Source organism: Cheilinus undulatus, linkage group 16 (assembly GCF_018320785.1).
Source record: "Cheilinus undulatus linkage group 16, ASM1832078v1, whole genome shotgun sequence".
In the NCBI taxonomy this organism is placed as follows: domain Eukaryota; kingdom Metazoa; phylum Chordata; class Actinopteri; order Labriformes; family Labridae; genus Cheilinus; species Cheilinus undulatus.
This window is the reverse complement of record NC_054880.1, coordinates 2,652,150-2,679,465: the sequence shown is the minus strand read 5'-3', so window position 1 is coordinate 2,679,465 and position 27,316 is coordinate 2,652,150. Positions and strand designations below refer to the sequence as shown.

Genomic DNA, 27,316 nt, shown 5'->3' with positions numbered 1-27,316 from the left:
GTTTTTGTTTCCGGGTCCTGAAGGCTCAGTCCTGCCGAGCATCGTTCTCCTGATCGGATGATCTAGGGTTCTCTAGCAGAAAAGAAATCGTGTTCAAAATTACCTTGCTGTTCCTTCTTTGACTCTTGGATGTTTTTAAAATGTCCGGGTATCAGAATTGTTCAGGTTTGTTTTCTTTCTTCTCTTATAAACTTGTTTACTGTAAAAGCTTCATGTAGCATAGCCTTTTGCTAACGCTAACACACAGCACGGTGTTAGCCGCAGCTAGCTCCTGATAACAATATAACTTTGTTTACTGGATTTAAAAAAGTCTATACTAACTAACTAGTGTTTCATTTTGTAAAATGTCTAATTAAACGTCATGTTATGAGTGAAAATTTTTGTTCGAGCTTTACACATACTTAAAAATAGTATATGTATAAAAACAACCCGTGATGGGTTTGTGCTGTACAGAAAATGTTGCTGTGTGTTGATGCACTTTGCGCCACGTTTTTCACAATTTCTTACCAAACATGTAAAATACCCTATTTTTTCTGTCCCAAACATATGTCAAAAACTTTAAACTTAATTCAAATTAACAACAAGTGATTCGAATCACCCCTGTAAGGTTTATAAGACCAACTGTTGTTTTTGTCTTTCAGTTTCAAAGTCAAACATTTTTCCCAAAAAGGGAAATCATGCCACGCGATGTGATTAAGTGGTATTTTAAGTTTTAGTTGTTGAAAAAATACTTTAACAAAGAGGTCTGAGTTTAACCCAAAATGTCAACAAACGCCACAAAAATACCAATAAGATGTTGACTGTTAGCTGTCTGTTGCCAAAGCCATCCAAACCTACCTGGACCCATGGGAAAAAGTAATCCCAACCCCTTGTTAAATCATGAACTAGTTAGGATGAACCACATGTTTTGAAGGTAGAGTTCAATTTCACAGCCACACCCTGGCCTTATTACTACCTGATCTGTTGAACCCAGAATAAGTAGATTTCTCTATGGAACCTCACAAAGAGCGACACTAAATCAAAATTGTGGTTTCTCTTGTCGTTCCGTATGATACAAACTATGTTTTGGTAGCATCCTCGTAGCATATGGTGAGTGAGAGAGAGTGAAGGAGAGGAGCCCAGAGGAGACCGGAGTTGCTTGAGAGGATTAGGGAAGTTTTGACGGACTTTATTGTTGTGTGTGCATCCGTGAGACAAGTGAGTTTACATTTATGCATGTTTCTGTGTTTACAATGTAACTGTTACTGGTAGATTTTCATACTTACATTGAATGTACCGGATATGTTTCCACCTTGTTAATGGTGCTAACTGTTAGCAATTTGAGCCAGTTAACTCTAACATAGCTTATTGGAGTGGCTATGCAGCATTTATTCAGTTGTTTGTGCAAAGATTGTTTCAGTTTCTGGTGTGATTGCTTTATGTGCTGCAGGTGTGTTTAGTGAGCTAAATGACAATGGCATGTGATGCATAGTTTATTTATTGTTTGGTGTTCACGCTAGTTGCTACATTTAAGCTAAGCTAAGCAATGTGAATTCCTATGAGGTCGTTGTACCCTAGTTATTGCTACTTTAGTTTCTAATTTCTACTTTATTTCTCCTTTATATTTTGTTATAGAACCACACATACTCAGGCAAATTCAAGAACTCATACAAATGTGTAAACCTTCAAGATAAAGTAAAGGCTGTATATTCATGCATCGTTGCAACTAAACCATTTGAACATAAGCTTGGACTGCATCTCCTTCTTTTACACCCACACCTGTGCACTGGAAATAGTGTCCTGACCAGACACCCTGAGGTGATTGCTGCCACCCCTCTGGATATGGTCATACTCTCATACACTACTACTTTATTCAAAATGATACATAGAAAATTAAAATTGAGATATAAAGAAATGTAAGGTTTACAAATTTGGGTGGAGCAGCACCCCTGATATTGTTTTAGAGGTGCTGAGATGAAATTTAGGGGTGCTTTAGGGGTCCAGCACACGTGAAAAGGGTCAGAAATCACCCATGATTGTAGTAAACATTAAGCTGATTCATGGTGTTATTTCAAGCAGTGATTTTTACACCTGCATCAGTCAATATTTTGTTTTACTTCATAGTGTCAACTGGGATAGCAGATTTTTTCACAGTCACTGATATTTAATGATACTGAAAATTACGCATTTTACATAAATGATTTGTAGTAAAGATCATTTAAAACAGTTTATTATTTTCTTTATAAGAGTGTCAAAGTTGTTAGTGCACTGGTCAGATGTGTCTGAGGTCAATGAACTCATCAGAGGCCTATTTAGAACAATGTACCACAGAAAACAGTCCATTATTCTGAAATATGTGACAGTGACAAAAGACTAAAGTAAACGCTAGGAGTATTTTAAGAGCTGTTTTTTTCTGAATTGAATGTTCTGACACCTGAACAGACATCACTTTTTTCTTGATATATGGAAAGAGCTGTTTGTGATGAAGATTTTCTTCTTGATCTTAACTCGGTCATGTTCAGAAAAGCTGCTAGTCTGCAAATATGCTTCCTTTTGAAATGTAATGCACATATTTTAAATGAGGTGTCTACAGAGAGGATCACATTTCTGTGCAGTGCAATTCCTGTATCAAAAAACAGCTATATTATCATTAAAGATATCAATGAAATGTCTGCCACAATAGTAGGAACCCAGAACTGGGACAACTTGAAGCCCTTTTACAATGCATGTGAATGTGACAATAAATAAAATGACTTTCTAAACATCTACAGATTTACAAAAAAAATGCATTGCATCTCAACAATGCAGAAAGCAGAGCCATCCATGATTTCCTGTGGATAGAAAACTGCATTATTCAGAAAGTTGTGCGTTTATTTTTTCTCCACAGATGTCCAGCAGTTGATGGCAATAAAGGAAGAGGTTCTCCCTGAGCCACATCAGAGGAGCTCCAGTCCAAACAAAGAGGAGCCACCAGAACCAGCAGACATTAAAGAGGAACAGGAGGAACTGTGGATCAGTCAGGAGAGAGAGATGCTTCAAGGATCAGAGGAGGCAGATTCTGTGTTCAAATTCACTTCTGTCTCAGTGAAAAGTGATGAAGAGGATGGAGAGGAAGCACAGTCTTCAAGGCTTGATGAAGACCAACGTAAAGAAAACAGAGACACGGAGCATTTAAAAACAGAATCTGATAAAGAGGACAGTGGAGGATCAGGACCAGATGGAGATTTTCACCCAGGCACTTATTTAAAGCAAGTTACTCCTGACAAGACTTCAGACCTCTCTGGATCAGAGACTGATGACAGTGCTGATTGGGAGGAGAGTGATGAACCTCAAGAAGGTTTAGAGCCTCTGCAAAACAAATGCACAGCTGTAAGTGACATGAAATGTAACACTGGAATTACATCAGTCAGCTCCCCTGAATGTGTTTCCAGCATTGGACAGCAGAAACACGTGCAGAAACACAAAGGAATCCATAGAGGAACAAAACCATTTAGTTGTTCAGTATGTAAGAGAGGTTTTCGATTGAAACAAATGTTGGTGATACACATGAGAGTCCACACAGGGGAGAAACCATTTAGTTGCTCAGTTTGTCATAAAAGATTTTCTCAGCAAGGAAGTTTGAAGTACCACTCGATTGTCCACACGGGGGAGAAAGCATTTAGTTGTTCAGTTTGTGGTAAAAAGTTTTCTACCAAAGGAAGTCTGAAGCTGCATATAAATGTCCACACAGGAGAGAAGCCATTTAGTTGTTCAGTTTGTAGTAAAAGATTTTCCTTAAAGGGACATCTGAAGGAGCACTTGACTGTCCACACGGGGGAGAAACCATTTAGTTGTTCAGTCTGTCATAAAAGATTTTCCCATCAAGGAAGTTTAAAGTACCACTTGACAGCCCACACAGGGGAGAAACCGTTTAGTTGTTCAATTTGTCGCAAAAGATTTTACAAAAAGTCATATCTGAAAGATCACTTGACTGTCCATGCAGGAGAGAAGAAATTTAGCTGCTCAGTTTGTCACAGTACATTTTTTTATGAAAGAAACCTGAAGAAACACTTAACTGTTCACACAGGCGAGAAACCGTTTAGTTGTTCAGTCTGTCAGAAAAGATTTTCCCGTCAAGGAAGTTTGAAGGAGCACTTGACTGTCCACACAGGGGAGAAACCATTTAGTTGCTCAATTTGTTGTAAAAAATTTGCAAGACGCGGAAATGCAAGGAGACACTCTTTTATTCACACAGAGGAGAAACCATTTAGTTGCAGTGTTTGTGATGAAAAATTCACAAAGCAATGGAATTTCAAAAGGCACAAGTGTGCTGGTGAGAGCAGTGGAAATCCCAAATAAAATGATCTTCATCTCGTCTGCCCAGCTAATATGAAGCTGATGTTTCCATCAATTTCCTGACTATTTATTTATTTATATTTCAAAACTTTGAGACATGTTGCTTATTTCTCTCCTCCCAGTTGATGAATGCAGGGCTTTTGTGAAAATATAACAAAAGTCTGATCTAGACCTGCTTCTCTGTAGTGTCAAATGGTTGCTGTACACAGTACCCCACACAATTTGCCACAAACTGCTACTGACTAACTGAACATTTTTTAGACTAGTAGCACTTTGCTAATTAAACATTCTGCTGCATCCAGAATGATCATATATGAATAATTAGGGGCAAGAATAGCAATCAGACACAGTTGTTACCTCATAAAGTGTTTGAGGGGCTCAGGTAAATGGAGACACATTTAGTCCTTCTGCCCCAGCTGTAGACCATACTGGTTTGGCTTGGTTCTGGATTGTCCACATCTGATTTCTTTTTTTTTTCATCAAGAACTGTGCTCTGTTTACAGGGAGTTTTTACATTTTTCTGCACCTGGATATGCTTGGTCAAGCTACCTGACAGATTTACCCATGTTCTCCATCAATTACAACTGCAACATTTTGTGAATACAATGTCTGACTAAAGAGTTTCTTCCAGCAATGAGATGAAATTCATTTTTTTTTTTTTTTTTTTTTTTTTTTTAGTTTTTACAATTTTTTAAGAAGACTCTTTGATCCAGTAATTAAAAGGAGAAATGGAAAGACATCTGCATTTTTATGTCTTGTCTTCCAAACTAAAGGACATCATCCAATATTAGCTTTTAGTCGGGTTTTTAATGAAATCTTTGTTCTATAATATTTTGATTATAATTTTAAGCTTTAAGCGCCAGGTTATCAAGTTTCAACCAACGGTGCATTAACTTCATTTTTATAAATTTCTATGAAATGTAATAAAATTCATGCTGTAAATGAGAGAAATTAATTATTAAATTACTGTATTATGACTTTTGGTTTCACTTCACATTTTTATCACTAAATATTTGTATTCATGTGCACCGTTGATATTTCATCATCCAAATCACAAACATTTACATCACCTATATCTCTTTTTGTTATTTTCACCGATGAGGCTCATTTTCTTCAATGATAAATTAAAATGTTTGCACTTTTGATAATATATAATTAATGAAAAGCAGTTAGAATGATAAAATTTGCCACAATTTTCCTCAAATTGCAATAATTTTCATTAGATCAACTTCAATATAATAAAATTGATCTGTAAAATTATCACTTCATTTTTAATTCAAATATAGTTTAATTGCTTCATTTTTTTCAGTTCACATGTGTTTATTGTCGTAGTACGATATCCAGTTTTATCATACAATTTTTTTTTTACTATCACCATTTATCTAGCAGAGCATTTGAAACTTTGCTTTTACTTTGAAGGCCACATGAGTGTACGGGAAGTGATGTTTTTTGTTTCCGGGTCATGACAGCTCTTTTCCCCACCGAGTATCGTTAGCATGTTCGGATAAAAGAAGAAGAAGAAGCATGTTCGGATGTTTCAGCGTCATGTATGAGCAGATTAATTCTCGAAACATGATCAGTGTTGACTCTGTTCCTTCTGTGACTCTTGGATGTTTATAAAATGTCCGGGTTTCGGGAACTTTCAGGTTCGTGTTCTATTTTCTTCTATAAACCTGTTTTGTTGTAAATGCTTCATGTAGCTAAGCCTTTAGCTACGCAGCGTCTACGCAGCACAGTGTTAGCCGCAGTTGGCTCTGATAATAATATGACCTTGTCAACTGGAATCACACAGTCTCTGAAACACAGTGACTGCTGAATGGCTAAAATAATCATCATGAAGGTTTTGAGGTCAAAGTCTGAACTTAAATCTGATTGAGATGCTTTGGAAAGACCCTGAGCAGGGCGTTCATGTACACCCTGTAGTGGTAATGAATGATGGTGATGAATTAAAACAACAAAACAGCAGGCCTCAGAGGGGGTGGAGAGATGCACCCAAATTGTGAAGCCTGCAAGAAAGAGGACCTTATCATCGTGTAGGCAGTGGCGCAGGCTGAGTAGGTGCTGGATCACATGGGAGGGCATTCCAGCCCAGGAAATCAGCTGGACAGATTCCTGGAGGATGCCACAAGCCCGGCTCAGCCTTCTTATCATGGCAGCAAATGACACCCCGCCCTGTTCCTGAAAACTCCATCAGTGACTGGGCACAGACCAGTCTTGTTACCTCTGCAGGACTACCAATACCTTCCTCCAGCACATTGCAACAGGCTGCAGGACTGCACTGAAACAGGGCCGGTACAGGTGGAGGCACGATCAGGTGCTAAGATAGCTGGCAGAGCTGGTGGAGAGAAAAAAAGACCGCCAGGGAAACCAACCAGAGAACCACCAAAAGTCTGCTTCCTTAAGCAAGAGGAAACTGCAAAGCCCATCAAAGCAAAACCAGTACCCAGACTCCTGCCACCAGTGGTCAAGTGGATTCCTGGGAAGGCAGCTGAGATTTGCAGCCCCACAGCAGATATGGTGCTGTGGGACCCAGTAAAGAGATCAGCTCTGCTTATTGAGCTCACGGCGCCATAGGAGCCTGCAGGGAACATGGATAGTTCAAGCATCTACCTGTTAGAAGTTGGTGCATGAGGCTCTGTGGTAGGCTCACCTTCTCACCTGTTCAAAGATCTTAGGCTTCATGTACAAGCTCTGAGCAAGGCAGCCAGGAAACGGCATAAGAGGCAGAGGGGTGTATCAGGCCTAGGGTCTAGCAATTATAAAATCTATGAATTCAAATGCAAAGAAAAGCCCTTTAAAAAACCCCAGTGTAGACTTTTTACTAGTTACAAATTCTTGTTTGCAGTTGTTGCCACCAAGAGTGCACTGAGTTGCTGTCATGTATTTGGCTGATTAGCTATTTGTGTTAACAAGCAATTGAATAGGTGTACCTAATAAAGTGGCCAGTGAGTGCACTTTATGTGAGTGTAGCATAAACACATATAAAGTTAGATATCCTTGGGTCACAACCTTCTAGGGCAAATAAAATATATAAAGTCAAATAGATTAATCAATCACACATCTTAAATAAATATATGTAAATAAATTCTCTGGGGTATTTTGCACTCAATACAGCACAGAGACAGATTTTTAATAGTGATCTGGATATTGAGGGATAATGTGGCAAAGATGTGAAAACGGGACTGGTATGGAATAGACATTAAAAAAATAACAGTGAATGGTGCATTGAATAAGGAATTAATGTGTAAATAGTTGTAACTTAAATGAGCGACTAAATACTTGTAATAAGGGAATAGTGGTGCTGTATTAGATGGAGAAACTCACTAATTTTGACATTTAGAGGGGACTTTACTAACGGTAACAGAAGAATCTAATTAGTGCTGGAGATGTGAATTACTCCGAGAAAGATCTTTATTGGCCCTCAATCAGGCAGGAACAGTCCCGGGTGCCTCAAACTTTTTCATGCAAATCAGATAGTTGGACAGCCTTTTTTTTTTGGCAAAGATCTTGCTCTCTCCTGAAGAGGGTTCAACACAAGTTTGCCAGGTCAGGTAAAAGGTGGGCAAGGGTAGAGGTAGACAGAGAGCTGGGGAATAGCTAAACTGTCATCTCGTGGCCTGCAGGGGAAGCCTGAAGGAGGCATTGCATCATGAGGTCTTGCTGAAAATCCAACTCACCCTTGAGTAACCGTGATGGCCAGCCTTAGTTATTTACACATACAACTGATTTTAAAAGAGTACACTGGAGATTAAGTAAAAAATCAGCAGAACTTCTTGCCTGACAAAATCCCTTTTAATCAGAAAAAGACTGATATATAGCCTAATAATCCATATAGCCTAATACTGCTGCTCCTAATCCTTTCCCTAGACCCCCACTTGACCCATACACATTTGAAGGCAAAAATGGAATGAATGATTTAATATTAGGAGTCTAATCCATAAATCTGATTTTGTTGATGTTTTAGTTTTACAAACTGATCCTGACATTTAGTTTTATGTGAAACAGGGCTGCATTTAACTCCATTCATAACTGAGCCCACTAGACCTAATTTAAATGTAAGTAAACCCCCAGCTTAGAGCTAACTCCGCCCACTTCAGCAATTTAAAAAATGCACAATAAATGGGTATTGAGAGGAGGGAGGGAAAAAGGTGGGGGATGTTTCCCCTCCAGAGTCCCCTGATGCAGGCTGTAGTGTGGTGGTGGACCAGCGTGGTCCTGGGAACTACCTATTTTCTAGAGGTTGGCTCCAGCACTGACATTACTAAAGCTGGAGCCGAGGCAGTGCAGGTACAGGAGAGGATGGCAGTGGTCTCTGAATGGCGAAGTTGGTTAGAGGTGGTAACATTCTACCTTTTATATAAAGTTTGCATCACATAAGCTGAGCCTTTTCAGAAAATATTTTTTTCAAACAAGATGTTTGTTTGAGCTAATTAAAGCCATAGAATGCAAATTTTTATCAGTTTGATGCAAATGTCAGAAATAACCAGCAATTATGTGTTTTATCATAGTTCAGTCAGATACTTCAGTGTACAGCTGAAAAAAATGTTGAAATGTCCACTACCTCTTTAAAAGACAGTTCAAAATCAACCTTGGTTGACCTTGTGTTTTCAAATAATGTTGACCGTGGAAAGTGGAGATTTTGAGCTGGGAGTAAGTAATCACTGCCCTGCAAACAAAAACAAACAAACAAACAAACTCACATACACACACACACACAAAAAGAGAAATCTTAAGGTTTGCAATGAGCAACTCTGGACTCTCTGGATGATATAGCACATGGCTTTATTAACTTCACAACAGGGTCCTCTGATGTCTCTGAAATTCTTAATAGATATTTCTATGTCATGAACTATTAAACATGCCCACCATACCACATGCAAAACATTTCTTTTGGAATGACTTCCAGACACCTACAAATTTATAAAATGTGCAACACATCCCAACAAGACAGTAAGCAACACATCCATGATTTACTGTGAATAGAAAATTACATTATTCAGAAAGTTCAGAAAGTTTTATGCTTGATTTTTCTCCACAGATGTCCAGCGGTGGGTTGTGATCAAAGAAGAGATTCTCCCAGAGCAGCAGGAGTGGAGCTCCAGTCTGAAGCAGGGGGAGCTACCAGAACCAGCGCACATTAAAGAGGAACAGGAGGAACTGAGGATCAGTCAGGAGAGAGAGCAGCTTCAAGGATCAGAGGAAGCTGGTATTGATGTGTTCACATTCCATCTTGTCTCAGTGAAGAGTGATGAAGAGGATGGAGAGGAACCACAGTCTTCAAAGCTTGATGAAGGCCAACATAAAGAGAACAGAGACAGAGAGCATCTGAAAACAGACTCTGGTGGAGGGGATTGTGAAGGATCAGAAGCAGACAGGGGCTTAAATCCAGACAGTAATTTACAGCAGTCTACTCCTGACAAGACTTCAGATCTTTCTGGATCTGAGACTGATGACAGTGCTGAATGGGAGGAGAGTGATAAACCTCAAGAAGGTTTAAGCCCTCTGCAAGACAAAGACATAGCATTGAGTAATATGAAATGTGACACTGGAATTACATCAGTAAGCACCTCAAATCTTGGAAAGAAGAAACAAGTGCAGAAACACAAAGGAACCCACTCAGGAGAGAAACCAGTTAGTTGTTCAGTTTGTTGTAAACGATTTTCACAAATTAAATGTCTCAAAAGACACGCTTTGGTCCACACTGGAGAGAAACCATTTCATTGCTCAGTTTGTACAACAAGTTTCCAATTTAAACATGTGTTGATGAGGCACATGAGAGTCCACACAGGGGAGAAACCATTTAGTTGTTCAGTTTGTCATAAAAGTTTTTCCCAGCAAGGAATTCTGAAGAAACATTTAGCTGTCCATACAGAGGAGAAACCATTTAGCTGTTCATTTTGTGATAAGAAATATTCTCAAGAAAGATATCTAAAGGAACACTCAACGATCCACACAGCACAGAAGCCATTTAGTTGTTCAGTTTGTCATAAAAACTTTAAAAGAAAAGGGCATCTAAAGGAACACATGACTGTCCACACAGGGGTGAAACCATTTAGTTGTTCAGTTTGTAACAAAAGTTTTCGAGTTAGAGGTGGGTTGGTGTTGCACATGAAAGGTCACTCAGGTGAGAAACCATTTCATTGTTCAGTATGTAATAAAATGTTTCGATTTAAAAATATGTTAGTGCCACACATGAGAGTCCACACAGGGGAGAAACCATTTAGTTGTTCAGTTTGTGGTAAAAGATTTTCTCAACAGGTACATCTGAATGGACACTTGACTGCCCACGCAGGTGAGAAACAATTTAGCTGTTGAGTTTGTTATATATATTTTGTTTTCAAAGAAATCTGAAAGAACACTTGACTCTCCACACAGAGGAGAAGCAATTCAGTTGCTTGCTTTGTCATAAAACATTTGCAAGAAGTGATAACACAAATAGAGACTCTTTCTTCAACACAAATGAGAAATGATGAAATGATTCAGTTGTGGTGTTTGTGATAAAGGACTCACGCAGTTATGGAATCTAAAAAAGCATAAGTGTGTTGGCGAGAGTAGTGTAAATCATTGAAAAGCTGTGCATCATCTCATCCATCCAGTTAAGAGGAAGCTGTTGTTGTTTTTCACCTTTTTCCTTCTTTAGCTGGCATTGGTACATGTTGCTTAGTTAACTCGTCATATTTGATCTTTGTAAATAATACAACAAGTACTGTGTTGACCCTCCTTTCTGTAAAGTGTCTTGAGATAATCTTTGCTGAGAGTTGGCACTATACAAAGAATGACAGATTGATAATATGTTCAACCTTTATTGCTCTCTTTGGTCTCACAGGCTTTAATTGTTTTAAAATGTATTTAAACAGGCTTAACATATTTCATGTCTCCCATACAGAGCCCTCATACAGTAGATCAAGAATATCTTTAATATCCCTTTACTCCACATATAGCAGTTCAACAGGGACCAATGTAGATACAATGGGAATTAATTAATACATTTGGCACATTGACATAATTACAATGAAAGTTAACAAAGGAAAAGGATGTAAATAAATAACACTGAAAAACAGATAGTACATTGAGCTATTCAAAAAGGCCAAGTGCATTTAGGGTAGAATAATTTTTCACCTGTTTATCATAGATACTACAAGGACATGTCTGTGGCCAGATAGAAGCAGCAGTAATTCTTTGAAAACTGGGTGGTTCATCCAGGATCAGCTGGACTTCTTTTTAAAGCCCTGTCTCTTTAAATAAGTCTGTCACTTAGAGTTGTGCAGCTGCTGCCTGTTGCCATTTCCAATGCTTTCATCAGGTTTTTTTTTTCTTTTTGCTAAATGTTTAAAATCCCTGTAAACATATTAGAGTTGTATCTTTAAACACATTTTTTTAATAAAGTTGCTTTATACATGCAAAAAGACTGATAACTTCCTTTGAATGTATTTTGATGGCTTTGCCACCTACTGCTACAGCCTATTCCTTAGAAATGTATGTTATTATTAAATCTTGAGTATTATTAGACTAGTAGCAGAAATTGTCGCCTGAAAAAGAAGACTAATAGCAACCAATAAAACAGAAGGTTGTATCCAGAGTGAGAGTTTCAAATAAATGAGTCAACTCTAGCAATCTGACATAGAGTTAATAAGTTGCTACTTCAAAAATAAGTGTTTTAAGGTCTCAAGTCTGTATGATTCTTAAAAAAGGAGAGCATGAGGACACATTTGGTTCTTCTGCCCCAGCTGTAGTCTGTGCAAGTTTGGTTAGGTTCTGGATTTGACCACATCTAAATATTTTTCTTATTAAGAACTGTGCTCTGTTCATGGAGAGTTTTTACATTTTTCTACCCTTAGATATCTTTGATCAAGCTACCTGACATATTTACTCATGTTTTCTCCATCAGTTGCAGCTAAAAATGTGGAGAATTTAATGTCTGACTACAAAAGTTCTATTGCCCTCAGCACTGAGATAGAATAAATCCTTTTTATGAGCTTTTTTGAGCTTTTCAGAAGAATCCTTTCTCCAGGATTTAAAAGGGGAAATGAAAATATGTCTGCATTTATCATGTCCTGTCTTCCAAATTAAAGGACTAAGTGAGACATTCGCCTTCAATCAGGTTTTTACTGAAATCTTTTCACTCTACCTATACGTACCTTTTTGAACATTAACTTCCACTTTAAATGCCAATTGATCAATTTCCAACCAACTGTGCATTAACTTCATTTTTATAAATTTATATGACATGTAAAAAAAAACCAAAAACGTTATGATTAATAATAAGTGGTGTAAATGACTGTATCATCACTTCTATGTTTATTTCACATTTTCATCACTAAATAATTACATTCACATGCATTGTTGATGTTCAATCATCCAGATTGCATCTATTTACATCACATTATTTTTTTATATCACTGTTTGTTCTTTTCCCTCTAGAGGCCCATTAGCTTAAATGATGGGGGTTTTTTTTAGCTTTAAATGATAAATGATAAGTGAAAAACAATCCAGATGATAAAAAATTGCCACCGTTTTAATCAAATTGCAACAATTTTCATCATATTGACCAAATCAATTCGTACAATTATCATTAAATTTTCAATACAAACGTGAATTTTAAATTAAAGCTGCAAGCAGCGATAACGGGCCCTCGCAACCCTTTGCATGTCAAGGTGTTACGTGAAAGTGGATACATAGCAACCGTTGCATGCCAGCAACAAGGCGTGCTGCACCCATGGGTTATGTGAGCTTTGCAACACTCACACTATCACAGAAACAGAGGGTGATACCTGTCATATATTTCCAGAGCTTGCCACTATTTTGGCAGTAAAACTAATGGGAAGGAGGCATGCACCCTGAAAATTCTGAATGCAGCTCCAAATTATGAACAAATCATTGTATTGTCATTTCCACAGCTCCTCTTTCTGTTCTGCTTGGCCCAGCCACTGTTTCTCTATCTCTCTCTCCTGCATGCTTGCAGCCTCACTCCCTCTCCCTCGTGTGTGTGCTCACTATACAGGAGAAAAATGATCGAGTGGCTAAAAGCATTAACTGAATTTTCCAATCATCGGTGATGAAGATCGACCAGAGGAGCAAATAGAGAGCTCAAGATGTGTACAAGTTTGTTTTATCATTTTTGTCAGTGCTTTTATATTATTTATATCTCCTCTCAAGTATGAAAATGGTCTTCAGCAGCAAAGATTATCACTCATGGAGATGTGCAACTCAAGATGTGAAAACGGTCTTCAGCAGCAAAGATTGTGGATCATAGAGATGTTCTACTCCAGATGTGAAGTCTCAGAGAAACTGCAGCTAGATTGAGCCTGTGTGTTAGCTCAGTTGGACAGGTAACTGCTCTGGAGTCATGAGGTTGTTGGTTCAAATCTTCTGTGGATTTTTGAAGCTGCTGGTGTAAATCGCTGACTCAGGAGTAAAGAGGACTGCCATAGAGTTGGAAGGTCGTGGGTTTGATTCTTGGTGCATTTTTAAGTCCAGTCCCCAAAAGCAGAGATCAGATCCTCTGAGAAACATGAGCAGGTATGTGTCTCAGTGGATTAGTGGAAAAGCCAACTGACTGTGAATCAGGAGTTTATAGGTTCAAATCTTACCATGGGTTCATCTATTTTAAAAGTCTGAGTCCAAATCTAGACTTCAGGAGACCTGGACAGGAGTTGGCCTTTCAAATCTAACCAATGTCTTTAAGTTTTCAAGAATATAGTCCAAATAAAGAAGGAAAAGCTCCTCTGAGGCTCTGCTGCGTGTTTGGCTCTGTAGCCTATAGAGATAGTGGACTGACTCAGAGTCTGGAGGTTCCAGGTTCAACTCCCATCTTGGTCTCAATGAATTTTAAAGCCACATCCTGAACAAAGAGGATAAATGCGCCAGGAGAAGAGATGGTAGTGTGAAAGGTATGGCAGCGGTTGCACAGAGGACTGGACTAGACCAGTTCTGCAGGGGATGCTGGGGTTCAAACCCCACTGTGGCTGGTACCTGGATCAAGGCATGGCTGATGGAGAAGGGGGGACGCGGCGTGGCGCCCCCCTGGGGAACCGTCAGAGATGTAAGTAGGGGGTTATGCAACAAAAACGCAGACACAGCTGGAATTTTCCACGATGGAGTCTTTATTTGCATGCATGGATGATCACTGAGCCCCTCATGGGGACTTCTTCTCCGCTGTAGAAACAGGAAATACTTACCACAGTCTCCTCCAGGGTCAGGGTACCAAAGTATCTTTTATTTTGAAAGGGCATTTGAATGTACAGAAGTCAAGAAAACAGACAACTTCACTAGTTTTTTGATTCTGGACACAAATTGAAAAACAAGTGAAGTTGTCAGTTTTCTTGATTTTCGTACGTTCAAATGCCTTTTCAAAATAAATGATACTTTGGTACCCTGACCCTCCAGGCCCTTCAGGTCCTCTCTGGTCTGCTCCCTCTGCTTATTCAGCAGCCTGCAAACAAAAACCACATAAGCTCACATTCAACATAAATAAACGTACGGATGAGTCCTTTACTCACATGAGTTTCTGCAGCTTGGCGTCCTTCTTCTGCTCTCCAGTCTTCAGTTTGTCCTAGTCTGACATCAGCCTCTCCTCTCCTGCTCCAGCAGCAGACCCTGGTTCAGACTGAGAGGAGATGTTGGCTAAGCTCTGATTGAGTGCTTTTTAACAGCAGAGTAACTGTCTGGAGAAATGTCAACAAACCACATCAACATATAATTATTTTGTTCTTCTGGGTTCTGGAAATGTCTCCAGTTATTTGGCTTCAAAAATGGTACAAGGCAGAACATTTCTGAAATGACAGTGCTTTACATCAGTGGGTCCCAACCTTTTTTCTTTGGGGTCCCTCTACTCCAAACACTCTAAAGCCCCCCAGGACAATCTCTGAAAAATTAAACATCATTTTAAATTGTTTTATTGACTAAATCCCAGCATAAAAGGCCTGCATAAACTAGTTCTTCATAAATATCTGCATATGAACTATCCATTATTACAACGGCATTTAGAGCCACCATAAGAATACCAAAATGAGAAGATTCAGTCAATTATTAAGTAAAATCTCAAACATTTCTAATTTAACAAGTCATAAATTTACCAGAAAAAGAAAACTGGAAATTTGTCTCAACTAAAAGGTAGAATTTTTTGCCATCAAAAAATCCAAAAGTGCCAAAGAAATAGAAAACGACAAGAGAAGAAGCTGTTTTCCTACCATCAGTCCTACAGTTGATTGCCTAATTAGGAGATTTTTCTTAGTAGGATTGATCAGTGAGGAAATGATCCATAATGAGCACATTCTCATTATTCCTCAGACTCTGATTTCTACTCACTGTTTTCACTTTGGATCCTTGTAAATTCACTAGTTTAGAATGTTCAATTCTGACATTAAAAACTTGAAACTTTAAAATGCATGATGTAATAATTTAGGAATTTTGAACTAGAAAATTCTGAGTTCAGGTTCTTGAAAAAATACAACTTATCATCTCAAAAATGTACTTTTAAATGTCACCTTTTTCCAAGAAATGTACAGATCCTCTTTATTTTGTTGGACCTTTCAGAGGGCTCTAATACTTCCTCTTACATTTTCAATCATGACTCTATAAACAAAAGTTTATTATAGCCCCAGGGGTGCCCGGACCCCAGGTTGGGAACCTTCACATGACAACTTTGTAACAGGTGTGTGTAGACTTTTAGAGCCAGTGTAAAGCCAGACTACAGTTGTATGCAGCTAAAAGGTCCTGGCTCAGTAAAGAGGAGTGGTATGAGGATTTTACATCCTTCCTCATGAGGATCGCACACAGTAGACAGGTGTAATGACTGTCACTATTTTGGTTTGAAAAAACAATAAAAAACAAACTTTATGATCACTTGAGTTAGCATAAAGGGGTTCAGTGAGAACCAATCAAATCTGTGGAAATATCCTAGATCAAAAAAACATCAAACATGAATAGGTTTGTTGATTTTTCTACTGCTTCATTTGTCTTTGTGGACTTTAAGTCAAAATTTTAGGCCTGGTTTAGACAATTTTAGACCAAATTCCAGATCCAGTTCAAGTCTTGTCACAAACAGTTATTAGTCTAAATGAGTAAAACTCAACAAGTGGCTTCATTGGGATGGTTTGTGGCTCTTTTATCTCTTCATTTCAAATATTTTTCCCCAGAAAACCTAAAAAAACTTTCACCTCAGGAATGATCCATATCAAGTCCCATTAATCAGTTTGTTCCCACTCTTACACAGGAGGCTTTTATTGTCAACCTTTATTTTTTCATTACCCTTATTTCTAATTCTTCTCCCTTTTTTTTCCTTTTTTTTGACACTTTCAATCCATTTTTGCTGCTTTAAGCCCATTTGTGCCACTTCTTCTTGCCAGTTTTTTAGTTTTTGGCACTTTCACCCAAATTAAGCTACTTTTTGACATTAAATGACACTTTTGACCTTTTTGTCTCTCTTTGCAGCATTTTAACCATTTAGTCACTTTTCACTAATAATTTACCACATTTTTGCAGCTTTATGACTATTTAATACAATTTTCACCTTTTTTCCACATTTTTGTCGCTTTTAACAATTTAAGTCACTTTTCACATCATTTTTTTAGCCCATTTTGCCACTTGTTGACCCTTTCAGTCACTTTTCACCATTATTTTACCACATTTTTGCCACTTTCTGAGCATTTTTATCATCTGTAACTCCTTTTTTTATGTCGCGTCTCACCCATTGTTGCTACTGTTTATGTAGTTTTGCCATTTAATGCCTATTTTTCGCCTATTCACCAATTTTTTGCTGCTTTCAGCCATTTTAGTCACTTTTCATTAATTTTTGCATCTTTTTGCCCATTTTAGTCACTTTTCACTATTTTTACCACATTTTTGCAGCTATTTGACCAATTTACTTACTTTTATCTAGTTTTTAACCACATTTTTTCTGCTTTCTGACCATTTTTGTCATCTGTAACTCCTTTTTTATGTTGCTTCTCACCCAGTTTTTGCCTTTTAATTCCAATTTTGCACCTTCTCACCAATTTTTTGCTGCTTTTTGACCTTTTTAGTCACTCCTCACTATTTTTTTAACCCCATTTTTGCCACTTGTTGACCATTTTAGTCACTTTTCATTACTTTTTACTACATTTCTGACCAGTTTTATCATCTGTAACTCCTTTTTAATGTCACTTCTCACCCATATTTGCTATTTTACTCCAATTTTGCTCCTTTTCACCATTTTTTGCTGTTTTTTTGTTGGTTTTAATCACTTGATACTATTTTTACCACATCTTTTGCAGCTTCTGACTATTTTTATCATCTGTAACTCCTTTTTTATATACCTTTCCCCCATTTTTGCTACCTGTCACCTAGTTTTTGCCATTTAATGTCTATTTTTAGTCTTTTCACCAATTCTGTTTCTGCTTTTTGGCCATTTTAGTCACTTTTTACTATTTTTAGCACATTTTTTGTTGCTTTCTGACTATTTTTGTTATCTGTAACTCCTTTTTTGACACTTTTCACCCAGTTGTTGCCATTTTATTCCAATTTTGAACCTTTATACCATTTTTTCTTTTGACCATTTATGCCTTTTTAATCCATTTTCCCCACTTTTCACCACTTTAAATATGGCTATTGCAAAGGTATTTTTCAACAATATGGCTATTTTGTTGAGCACTTTTCAGTAACAATGGTCTAAATAATTAGTATACTTATTTTACTGCAGACTTTGATTCAAATATCTCATGCAATGTGTTTCTTCTTATGTCTGTGGTCTCTAACATCTTTAAAAATGTAGTTGGATTTAAAACAGTCAGACCTACTCTGTGAGCTCGTCCAGCATCCTCTGCTCGTCTTGATCTGGTCTCTCAGTGGGCTCAGCTGTTTGTGGTGAGCCTCTCTGTGGTTCTCCAGCTGCTCCTCCAGAATTTTCTGTGCCACACAGACACTAAAACATTCAGCTATTTCACATTTCTGTAACAGAGATTCTCAGTGACGTGTTTCCTCCTCACCTTTATGTCCCCGTCCCCATCGTGTCTGCCGATGTCTTCTCCTTCTCCTCTCCTGACATTTCGTGTCTTTTCTCTGATAAAAACCAAAGAGGAAAGTTCCATCAAGTTAGACTGTTTTCACTTGAGCTAAGATGTTTTAATGGTTAATACAAATGTGCGAACCGTGAGCCTGCAGCTTAGCGAGCTCCTCGGTCAGAGCGTCCTGGCTCTCCTCCAGCTGTCTCTTCTTCTGCTCCATGTTCTGCATGTAGTCCGTCAGAGACTTGATCTTGGCCTGGTGCTGCTCACTTCCTGCCAACGTTTATATGTTCCCATTTTTTAAATATCTATTTATTTTGTGGTTGACTGTCACGAGAAAGCAACCCGACTTCATCTGTCCAAACAAACATTTGTGTGTCAGCCATGGTTGTCTGTTGACACCACCAGGAGGCAGGAAAGGTGTGTATGCATGTTTCATTGTCAGTCACACTGCCAACTACTGGCCTGGCATGCATACTACAACAGTTTCAGGCACATTAGTGGATCTGATTGACATTTAAACACCAAACCTTAAAAAAAACAAACAAACAAAGAAGAAAAGGGATTCTGTTCTCAGAGGATAGTTTTTGTGTAAAAATGGCTGTAGTGATAATTATGCTAAATATGCTGCTTTTTGACCACAAAAATAAAAATGGCAGACTTCCTGTTTGTTTTACTGCATGGGTCCTAAAGGCCTTTTGTAGAACTTAAAATGATGTATAAGCTCAAGAATTTTCAAAATCCTCGGATAATCCTGCTGCAGGGGCTGAATTTTCAAATTACTGTAGGGGGCGTTACTGAGCCAAAAAGCCATGCCCACCGACACTCATCCTAGCAATCATCTCGTTTTGCTACTGGGTGTTTTTGTGCTAAGTTTCATGGCTTTAAAAGTTTTGTAAGCACTAGATAATTCTACTTCCTGTTACATGGCGAATGCAAAATTGTCACCGCCACACTATTTTTGGTAAGGACTCTTGACCTTCAAACTTGAGTTATATCAACCTTAAGGGATGTGCCTGGGCTAATTTCAGCAAGATTTGGCCAATCTTGTAATAAATTGAATTTTTTGAGTAAGCACCAGCCGCTTTTATCACATGATGAAGCATTTCAACCTAAAGGGCTGCCACGGCCACACCTTTCGACTAATTAGAAAATCCCGAATAACTTTGGACCTAAGACATCTCTTCTTGCTCAACACCAAAGATCAAGTAGTTAGGATGAATGCCTCCAGACCAGTTCATTCAAGTACGACCCCTAAATTATGGCTTGTTTTAGCAAAAAATTAAAAATGGCTGACTTCCTGTTTGACTTACGATATGGGTCGAAGAGGATTTTTTTTTTTTTTGCGTCCTGACATGACACATCTGCCCACACATGTTCAAAAGCCTAGGTTAAACCTGCTGGGGGGCTGAATTTTTTAAATGATCTAGCGGGCACCATTGAGCCAATAGGCCACGCCCACCCACAAAATAAATATCAATCATCTCAGAATGCCAATGAGATTTTTTTTGGTCAAGTTTCATTGCTCCCGATATCTTATAACCATTTGAAAAATCTACTTCCTGTTTCATGGCAAACAAAAAATCGCCATGGCCATGCCCTTTAATGTAGACGTTTGACCATTGTATATGTGTAAGGCCAACTCCTTGGGAACTCCCCGAGTGAATGTCAGAATGATTTGTCCAACCATGTAGGTACTGCAATGTGAAATTCAGGAGTAGTACCTTTCTGTTGCCAGAGGTTGGCGCTGTACAATTTTTCAAAATTTCAGGTATGGATGCGTTCTTGCCTGGACCGCTATCAAGCACATGAAATCTGTCTCAGATATGACCATGTATTCTAGAGTTATGAATGTTTAAAATTTTTTGGCGAGACAAAATGGTGACTCTTGACTTTGTCACCCCGCCGAGGCCAAGCCCTCAGACGAAAAGTCTTTTTTATTTTTCACAAAGCTAAATCCACTTCTTTAGTCCTTCCTGACACAGATTTGAAGTGGATATCTTGGATATTTTTCAAACTGTAGCTTGCACCATAAACCTTGATATTTCCTGTCACCACTAGGTGGCGCTTTGATCTGTAAAAAATCTGACCATATGGATGGATGCAGGCCATGACCATCAATATACCTTAACAATATGAGTCCAACTGGACAATGCACAGCTGAATTATAAACTACTTCCTGTTTACCAAGGAAATTTGCAAATTTGAGGAGCCCGCCATGGCCAGACCTTTTGACTAATGAGAAAACCCCAGATAACTTTTCATCATCCATGTGTCATGTCGCTCTGTGCTGAAGTACAAGATTGATCGGATGAAATCCCTCAGAAGAGTTAATCCAGATACAACCCCTGGAAAAGGCCAAAAACAGCCCCTTTTTTTGCATATTTATTCAAAATGACGGATTTCCTGTTGGAGATAGAGTGTAGGCCCAACAGGCTTTTTTTGTAGATCTCCCCAAGCCGCACCTGCACACAAAATTTCATGAATCTACAACAAAGTCAAAGGAGGGGGCTTTAACTTTGAAAACTGTTAGGAGGCGCTGTTTTTGCTATTCTGAATTTTCATGTTGGAGACCCAAAAAACCCCCAAAATTTTCACGAGACCGGATGCACATGCAAAGTTTCCCGCAAATTCATATTATTAAAGGTGCAGTGTGCAATATTTAGCCTAGAAGCATTTAGCTGAACAAACTTGGTAAAATAAAGCAAAACATTTCTAAGAGGGTCTTTTTAAATAAGTGTTTATCTAAATTCAAAAATAGCTATTTTGAAAAAAAAAAAAAAAAAACAACAACTCAGAATTAACCTTTAATTCATACATAGGGAGGGTCCCCTCCATGGATGCCACCATCTTGGATTTTTACATGTTTCCATGGTAACATAGAGGATAAAAGGATAAATAAAGTTATTGTATTGTATTGTATTCACATTACAGATACACATTAAATTCAACTAGTTGCCACAGTTTCCAGCAGAGAAATGCAATCTAGAACCCACTTCTAGATGTTGATATTCAGTTTTACACACTGCACCTTTAAGGGCCTCAAAAGTCCATGCAATGACGGCAAATGATATCTAAGATAATCCTAGCGAATACAGTTAGGTCCGCACCACTCGGTGCTCGGGCCCTAAAAATCTTTTGTTGTTTGTTGGGACTATAAACATTATTGAGGCGGTACATTCAATGCTTTTACTATGAAGGCCACATGATTGAAGTAATGTTTTGTTTCCGAGTCACGATGGCTCTTTTTTTTTCCCCACTGATCATCGTTAGCATGTTTGAATAATTCGGCGTCATGTATGAGCAGATATGATCCTCGAAACGTGATCAAAGTTGACTTTTCTGTTTCTTGCGTGGCTCTTGGATGTTTGTAAAATGTCCAGGTTTCAGGATCTTTCAGGTTCATATTCTATTTTCTTCTATAAACCTGTTTTTGTAAATGTTTTATGTAGCTCAGCCTTGAGCTAACGTTCAGGTCTACGCAGCACAGTGTTAGCCGCGGTTAGCTCCTAATAATATATGACCTTGTCAATTGGTCTCACAAAGTCTCTTCCAACTGACTGTTGATAGATTTTTGTGAAATGTCTCGTTAAAACTCGTTAGAACAAGGCGACATCGATATGGGAGATTTAAACATTCTGATAACTGATATATCTGACTTACAAATTTTTACTTTTTAAAAATTAATTAATAAAACAAATAACTTGACTGTCAGAAAGACGATGATACATCTGGTTGCTCTTTATTGAGGTGGTACTTGAGTCTGTGATATATTGCCAACCCCACTTGCATGCACCAGAGGGTCAAAATATTAGGAACACCTCTTACAACAACAGCAACAGTCACTACAATGTTAGTTACAATACTAAGAATTAATCGTTTCTCTAACAGTGTCAACGGCATTCACAAAATATCAAAGTAGAATTCATGGTAGAGATGTTGTTATTGGTTATGTACAGTTCATTGTGTTGTTACTGACTTGATTAAAGTTTATAGCTAACTAATGTTAAGATAGGTTATCCTTACTGTAGCTGCTAGCAATTAACAGATGAGTGTTGTGTTATTTGTTGCATTATTGTGTATTTTACAAACAAGTTATAAACTTACCATTAAGGAGAACTATTCTCTTCAGCAAATGGGATGCTCAGTGAAGTTGCTCTGGGCTCTAGTCCACTCTGCTGTAAGGGGGTACACACATGGAGCGTGTGGCATGGAGTCCGAGCAACCTCTACTGGATAAGTTATAGAACACGGACATCATGTCTAAATAAAACGCATCATATTTCCCTTCACTTAATAGATTATAATAGATTATTTTTAATAGGCTTTAACTGGGTGAATGAACTGACTGGCAGATCAGTCTGTTGAGCCCTAGTCAAAAGTAGGGCTGGGTAATTAATTGAAATTTAGAATAAATTGCGCTATTGCCTACAGTAGATTCCATATTTTTCTGAACTCAAACTTGTCAAAATACTAGTTGGATCATTTTTTTCTTGAGACAGAGATGGTCTGATTTACACATCATGCACCATGCAAGGATCACTATTTCACCAAAAAAAAAAAAATTCTCCTTGCCTTATTTATGTGGACGTTTGTCTAATTAAAAATTAGAGACATGAAGTCATCATTTTTCTCAATACAACAGTTCATATCAAATTTGTAATGAGTCAAAATTATTGCAATAACATATTTTTCCAGACTTGTTCAGCCTTAGTTTAATCCACCAAATATTGTTTTTGTTATAATAAAGAATGATTTATTTCTTGTTTTGTTGAGAAATACATACGATGAGGAACTTAAAAAAATAGCTGCAGATTAACTCACAATATTGGGGGAAACATTGCAATTAGATTATTTTTCCGAATTGTTCAGCCCTTGTTCAAAGCCTGCAAGAAAGAGAAGAAGGACCTTGTCATTGCAGAGATCACAGTAATGGAGCAGGAGGAGTATAGAACGTAGGCAGTGGCGTAGGCACAGCAGGGGTGCTGGACCACATGGGGGAGGGGGTTACAGGTTCATAGGAGTGGTGCTGCTGGAAGATGATTACAGTGACCTGCTTTGTAAATCAGACCTTGAGATGGAGCTGAGCAAGTGAGTGCCATTTATGCTGTCATTTGCAACCATAATGGTTCTCCCATAAAGCTTTGACTGGTGAAGAACCCAGCCAACAGTTGTTGTCTGCAGAGTCTCTCCCACCTCAGCTGCTGAAGCTTGGAACTCCTTCAGAGTAGTCATAGGTGTCTTGGTGGATGCTATCACTGTTCTCCTTCTTGCACGCTCACTCAGTTTGTGAGGACGGCCTGATCTTGGCAGATTTACACGTGTGTATTCCTTTCATTTCTTGATGATGAATTTAACTGATTTCAGTGGGGATATTCAGTGCCTTGGACATTTTTCCATAGTCATCCCCTGTTTTTTACTTTTTCATCATTTAAATTCTCTGACTTGCTTGGGGTGTTCTTTTGTCTTCATCATGTAATAGTAGCCAGGAATACTGGTTAACCAGTGACTGGACCTTCCACACACAGGTATAATGTAGTATATATATATACTATAATCACTTAGGACACATTCACTGCACTCAAGTGATTCCCATGTCACTAGCTGTGACAGGACTAGCACTTACTGGCTGGTCCTCTGTTGAATTAGGTCAGTCTCTTCAAAGGGGGTGAATGTCCTTGCAGTCACTTATTTTACCTGCTTTGTTATGCCCTGAACCTTCCCTGTCTATATCAGCTACAATAGGTCTCATCCATCATTGCAGCTGCAGAGAATGGCAGCTCATGGTCCAGACATGGAGGGTTACATGCTATGTGTGAGTGACCTTTAGTTAGTATTTGAAATGTGCCAGAAATGCAACACAAACTAATTGGACGAGAGTTTTAAATCTGGGGTCCAATTTCAGTTTCAGCCAGAAGAAGCCTGAAGTCACATGTGCCTGCCAATTTTCTCATCGCATTTGCAACAAATCTGTCAGCCCTGATGTTGAATTTTCCTTCACAGATGTCCAGCAGTTAAAAGCAGTAAAAGAAGAGGTTCTCCGTGAGCAGCAGCAGAGGAGCACCAGTTTGAAGCAGGAGGAGCCACCAGAACCCTCACACATTAAAGAGGAAGAGGAGGAACTGGGGATCAGTCAGGAGAGGGAGCAGCTTCAAAGAGCAGAGGTGGCTGGTATTGGTGTGTTCACGTTCAATCCTGTCTCAGTGAAGAGTGAAGAAGAGGGTGGAGAGAGAATTCCCCCCTCAAAGATTGATGAATACGGAGAGCATTTGAAGACAGAATCTGATGAAGGGGCGTATGGAGGATCAAGAAAAGACAAAGAGTATAATTCAGACAGTCATTTACAGCCAGTTATTCCTGACAAGACTTCAGAGCATTCTGGGTCTGACACTGATGACAGTGCTGACTGGAAGGAGAGTGATGGGCCTCAAGAAGGTTTAAGCCCCTTGCAAAATAAAGATGTAGCTGTACGTGGTATGAGATGTGACACTGGAAATAAATCAGTTAGCTCCTCTGAATGTTCTGCAAGCAGTGAACAGAAGAAACCAGTGCAGCAAGACAAAGGAGCATATAGAGGAGAGAGACAATTTAGTTGTTCAGTTTGCTCTAAAAGATTCTCAAAAAGTGGATCTCTCAAAAGACACACTTTGGTCCATACAGGACAGAAACCATTTCGTTGCTCAGTTTGTGAAAAAAGTTTTCAATTTAGACATGCTTTGGTGACACACATGAGAGTCCACACAGGGGAGAAACCATTTAGCTGCTCTGTTTGTCATAAAAGATTTGTGCAACAAGGAATTCTAATGAAACATTTAACTGTCCATATAGGAGAGAAACAATTTAGCTGTTCTGTTTATCATAGAGGATTTCCACACAAAAACAGTCTGAAGTTGCACCTGAAGGTCCACACCATGGAGAAACCATTGTGTTGTTCTGTTTGTCATAAAAAAATTTCCAAACAGGAACATCTGAAGGAACACGCGACAATCCATGCAGGGGAGAAACCATTTAGTTGTTCAGTTTGCCATAAAAACATTTCTAGCCAAGAGCATCTAAAGGAACATTTGACCGTCCATACAGGACAGAAACCATTTAGTTGTTCAATTTGTAACAAAAGTTTTCGAATTAGAAGAGGGCTGGTGTTGCACATGGCAGTCCACTTGGACAAGAAGCCATTTCATTGTTCAGTTTGTAAAAAAGGTTTTCGATTTAAACATATGTTGGTGCCACACATGAGTGTCCACACAGGGGAGAAACCGTTTAGTTGTTCAGTTTGTGGTAAACAATTTTCCCAATGTGTCCATATGAAGGAACACTTGACTGTCCATGAAGGGAAGAAACAATTTAACTGTTCAATTTGTAATAGAATATTTACTCACCAAAAAAATCTAATGACACACCAGAAAGCCCACACAGGTGAAAAACCATTTAGCTGTTCAGTTTGTGGTAAACATTTTTCTCTCCAAAGATGTCTGAAGCAACACTTGAAAATCCACACGGGGGAGAAACCATTTAGTTGCTCAATATGTGGTAAAAGTTTTTTCCAGAAAGGAAATCTGACAACACACTTGACTGTCCACTCAGAGGAGAAATCATTTTGTTGCTCAGTTTGTAATAGAAAATTTGCCCATCAAAGAAATTTGAAGAAACACATGAGTGTCCACACAGGGGAGCAACAATTTAGTTGTTCAGTTTGCAATAAAAAGTTTTCTTACCAAAGGAAGCTGAAGGAACACTTGACTGTTCACACAAGGGAGAAACCATTTAGTTGCTCAGTTTGTGGTAAAAAAATATGGAAGAGCTGGAAATGCAAGAAGGCACTCTCTCATACACACGTAGGTGAAACCATTTAGTTGTGATTTTTGTGGTAAAAAATTCACAAGGCTAGAGAATTTCAAAAATCACAGGCAAAAATGTGTTGATAAGAGCAATGGAAATCCAAAATAGGTTGTGCTTCATCTCAATTATAGTTAAGAGGATGCCATTTCAATTAATGTTCAATCTTTGTAACTAATATAATAAAAAGAATGCCTTAACTATCTTTCTCTATAAAGAATACTGCGTTTATTGTTTTTATGAATTGGTGGTATACGCATTAAAGAACAATTGATTGATTATTTTTTCAAACTTCGTTCTCTTTGGTCTCAAATTTATAGTTTTTTCAAATATATATTTTTTAAGTTCAACATATTTTATGTCACCCATACAGAGCCCTCAAAGATCAATGATATCCTTATTATTTTTTAGGGGCATTTTTTCTTCACATTTATTTTTGGGCTCTATACATGGTGTGGGACCTAACTACTAGGCCTTCAGGGGCATTCTACTCCACAGGTAGTAGGACCACCCAAACCATGATAATGTGGAAAATACAGTTCTAACACAATATTCACATTTCTAATATATCAGACATAAAACTAATGTAAACACATAAAAACAAATGCTGATGAATGGATCTTACATTGAGCTATTCAAATAGCTGATGGCAGTCAGGATAATAAAAATATGTTTTAAGTCTGTTTGTCCTACATGCTGGAAGGACATGTTGGCTGCGAGATAGAAGCAGAATTTCTTGGAAGTAAATTGTGTGGTTCATTCAGGATTAACTGTGCAGGCAGCTATTGACAATTCTGGTCTGAGTAACCGCAGCCAGAGCTGATAGTTCAGATTCTTTACCACCTGTGCTGGGACATTAATCTGGGAATCTAACGACTGTTATCAGACTGAATTCTTCATTGGTGTGGGGATACACCATGAAGGATGAAAGTTACAAAAATTAAAGGGTATAAATAGAAGTGATACAAACTTTTAAATTGCATAATGAAGTGGTATTAATGTATTTGAATCAAACAATTATGTGATAAATTATGAATTGGTTTGATTAATTTGAAGTTAATTTAATGAAAAGTATGCAGTTTGTTGGAAATCGTGGCAAAATTTATCATTTTGATTGTTTTTCATGGATCATTCATCAATAATCATTACTATGGCAAACATTTTCATTTATCATCTATAGAAAGT

At 38.2% G+C, this 27,316-nt stretch overlaps 2 protein-coding genes and 1 gene segment (V, D, J or C); 2 read left to right on the top strand and 1 right to left on the bottom strand.

Moving 5' to 3' along the window:
* Nucleotides 1–27,316, bottom strand: part of LOC121523649 — an 820,099-nt gene that overhangs the window by 554,925 nt on the left and 237,858 nt on the right.
* Nucleotides 1–27,316, top strand: part of LOC121523651 (immunoglobulin kappa light chain-like) — an 813,481-nt gene that overhangs the window by 550,063 nt on the left and 236,102 nt on the right. The gene's annotated exons all lie outside the window — the stretch shown is intronic.
* Nucleotides 40–4,896, top strand: LOC121523582 (gastrula zinc finger protein XlCGF57.1-like). Its single transcript, XM_041808517.1, has 2 exons — nucleotides 40–165; nucleotides 2,867–4,896. Exons 1-2 carry the CDS (start codon nucleotides 141–143, stop codon nucleotides 4,315–4,317), a joined length of 1,476 nt encoding a protein of 491 aa, XP_041664451.1. The 5' UTR covers nucleotides 40–140; the 3' UTR covers nucleotides 4,318–4,896.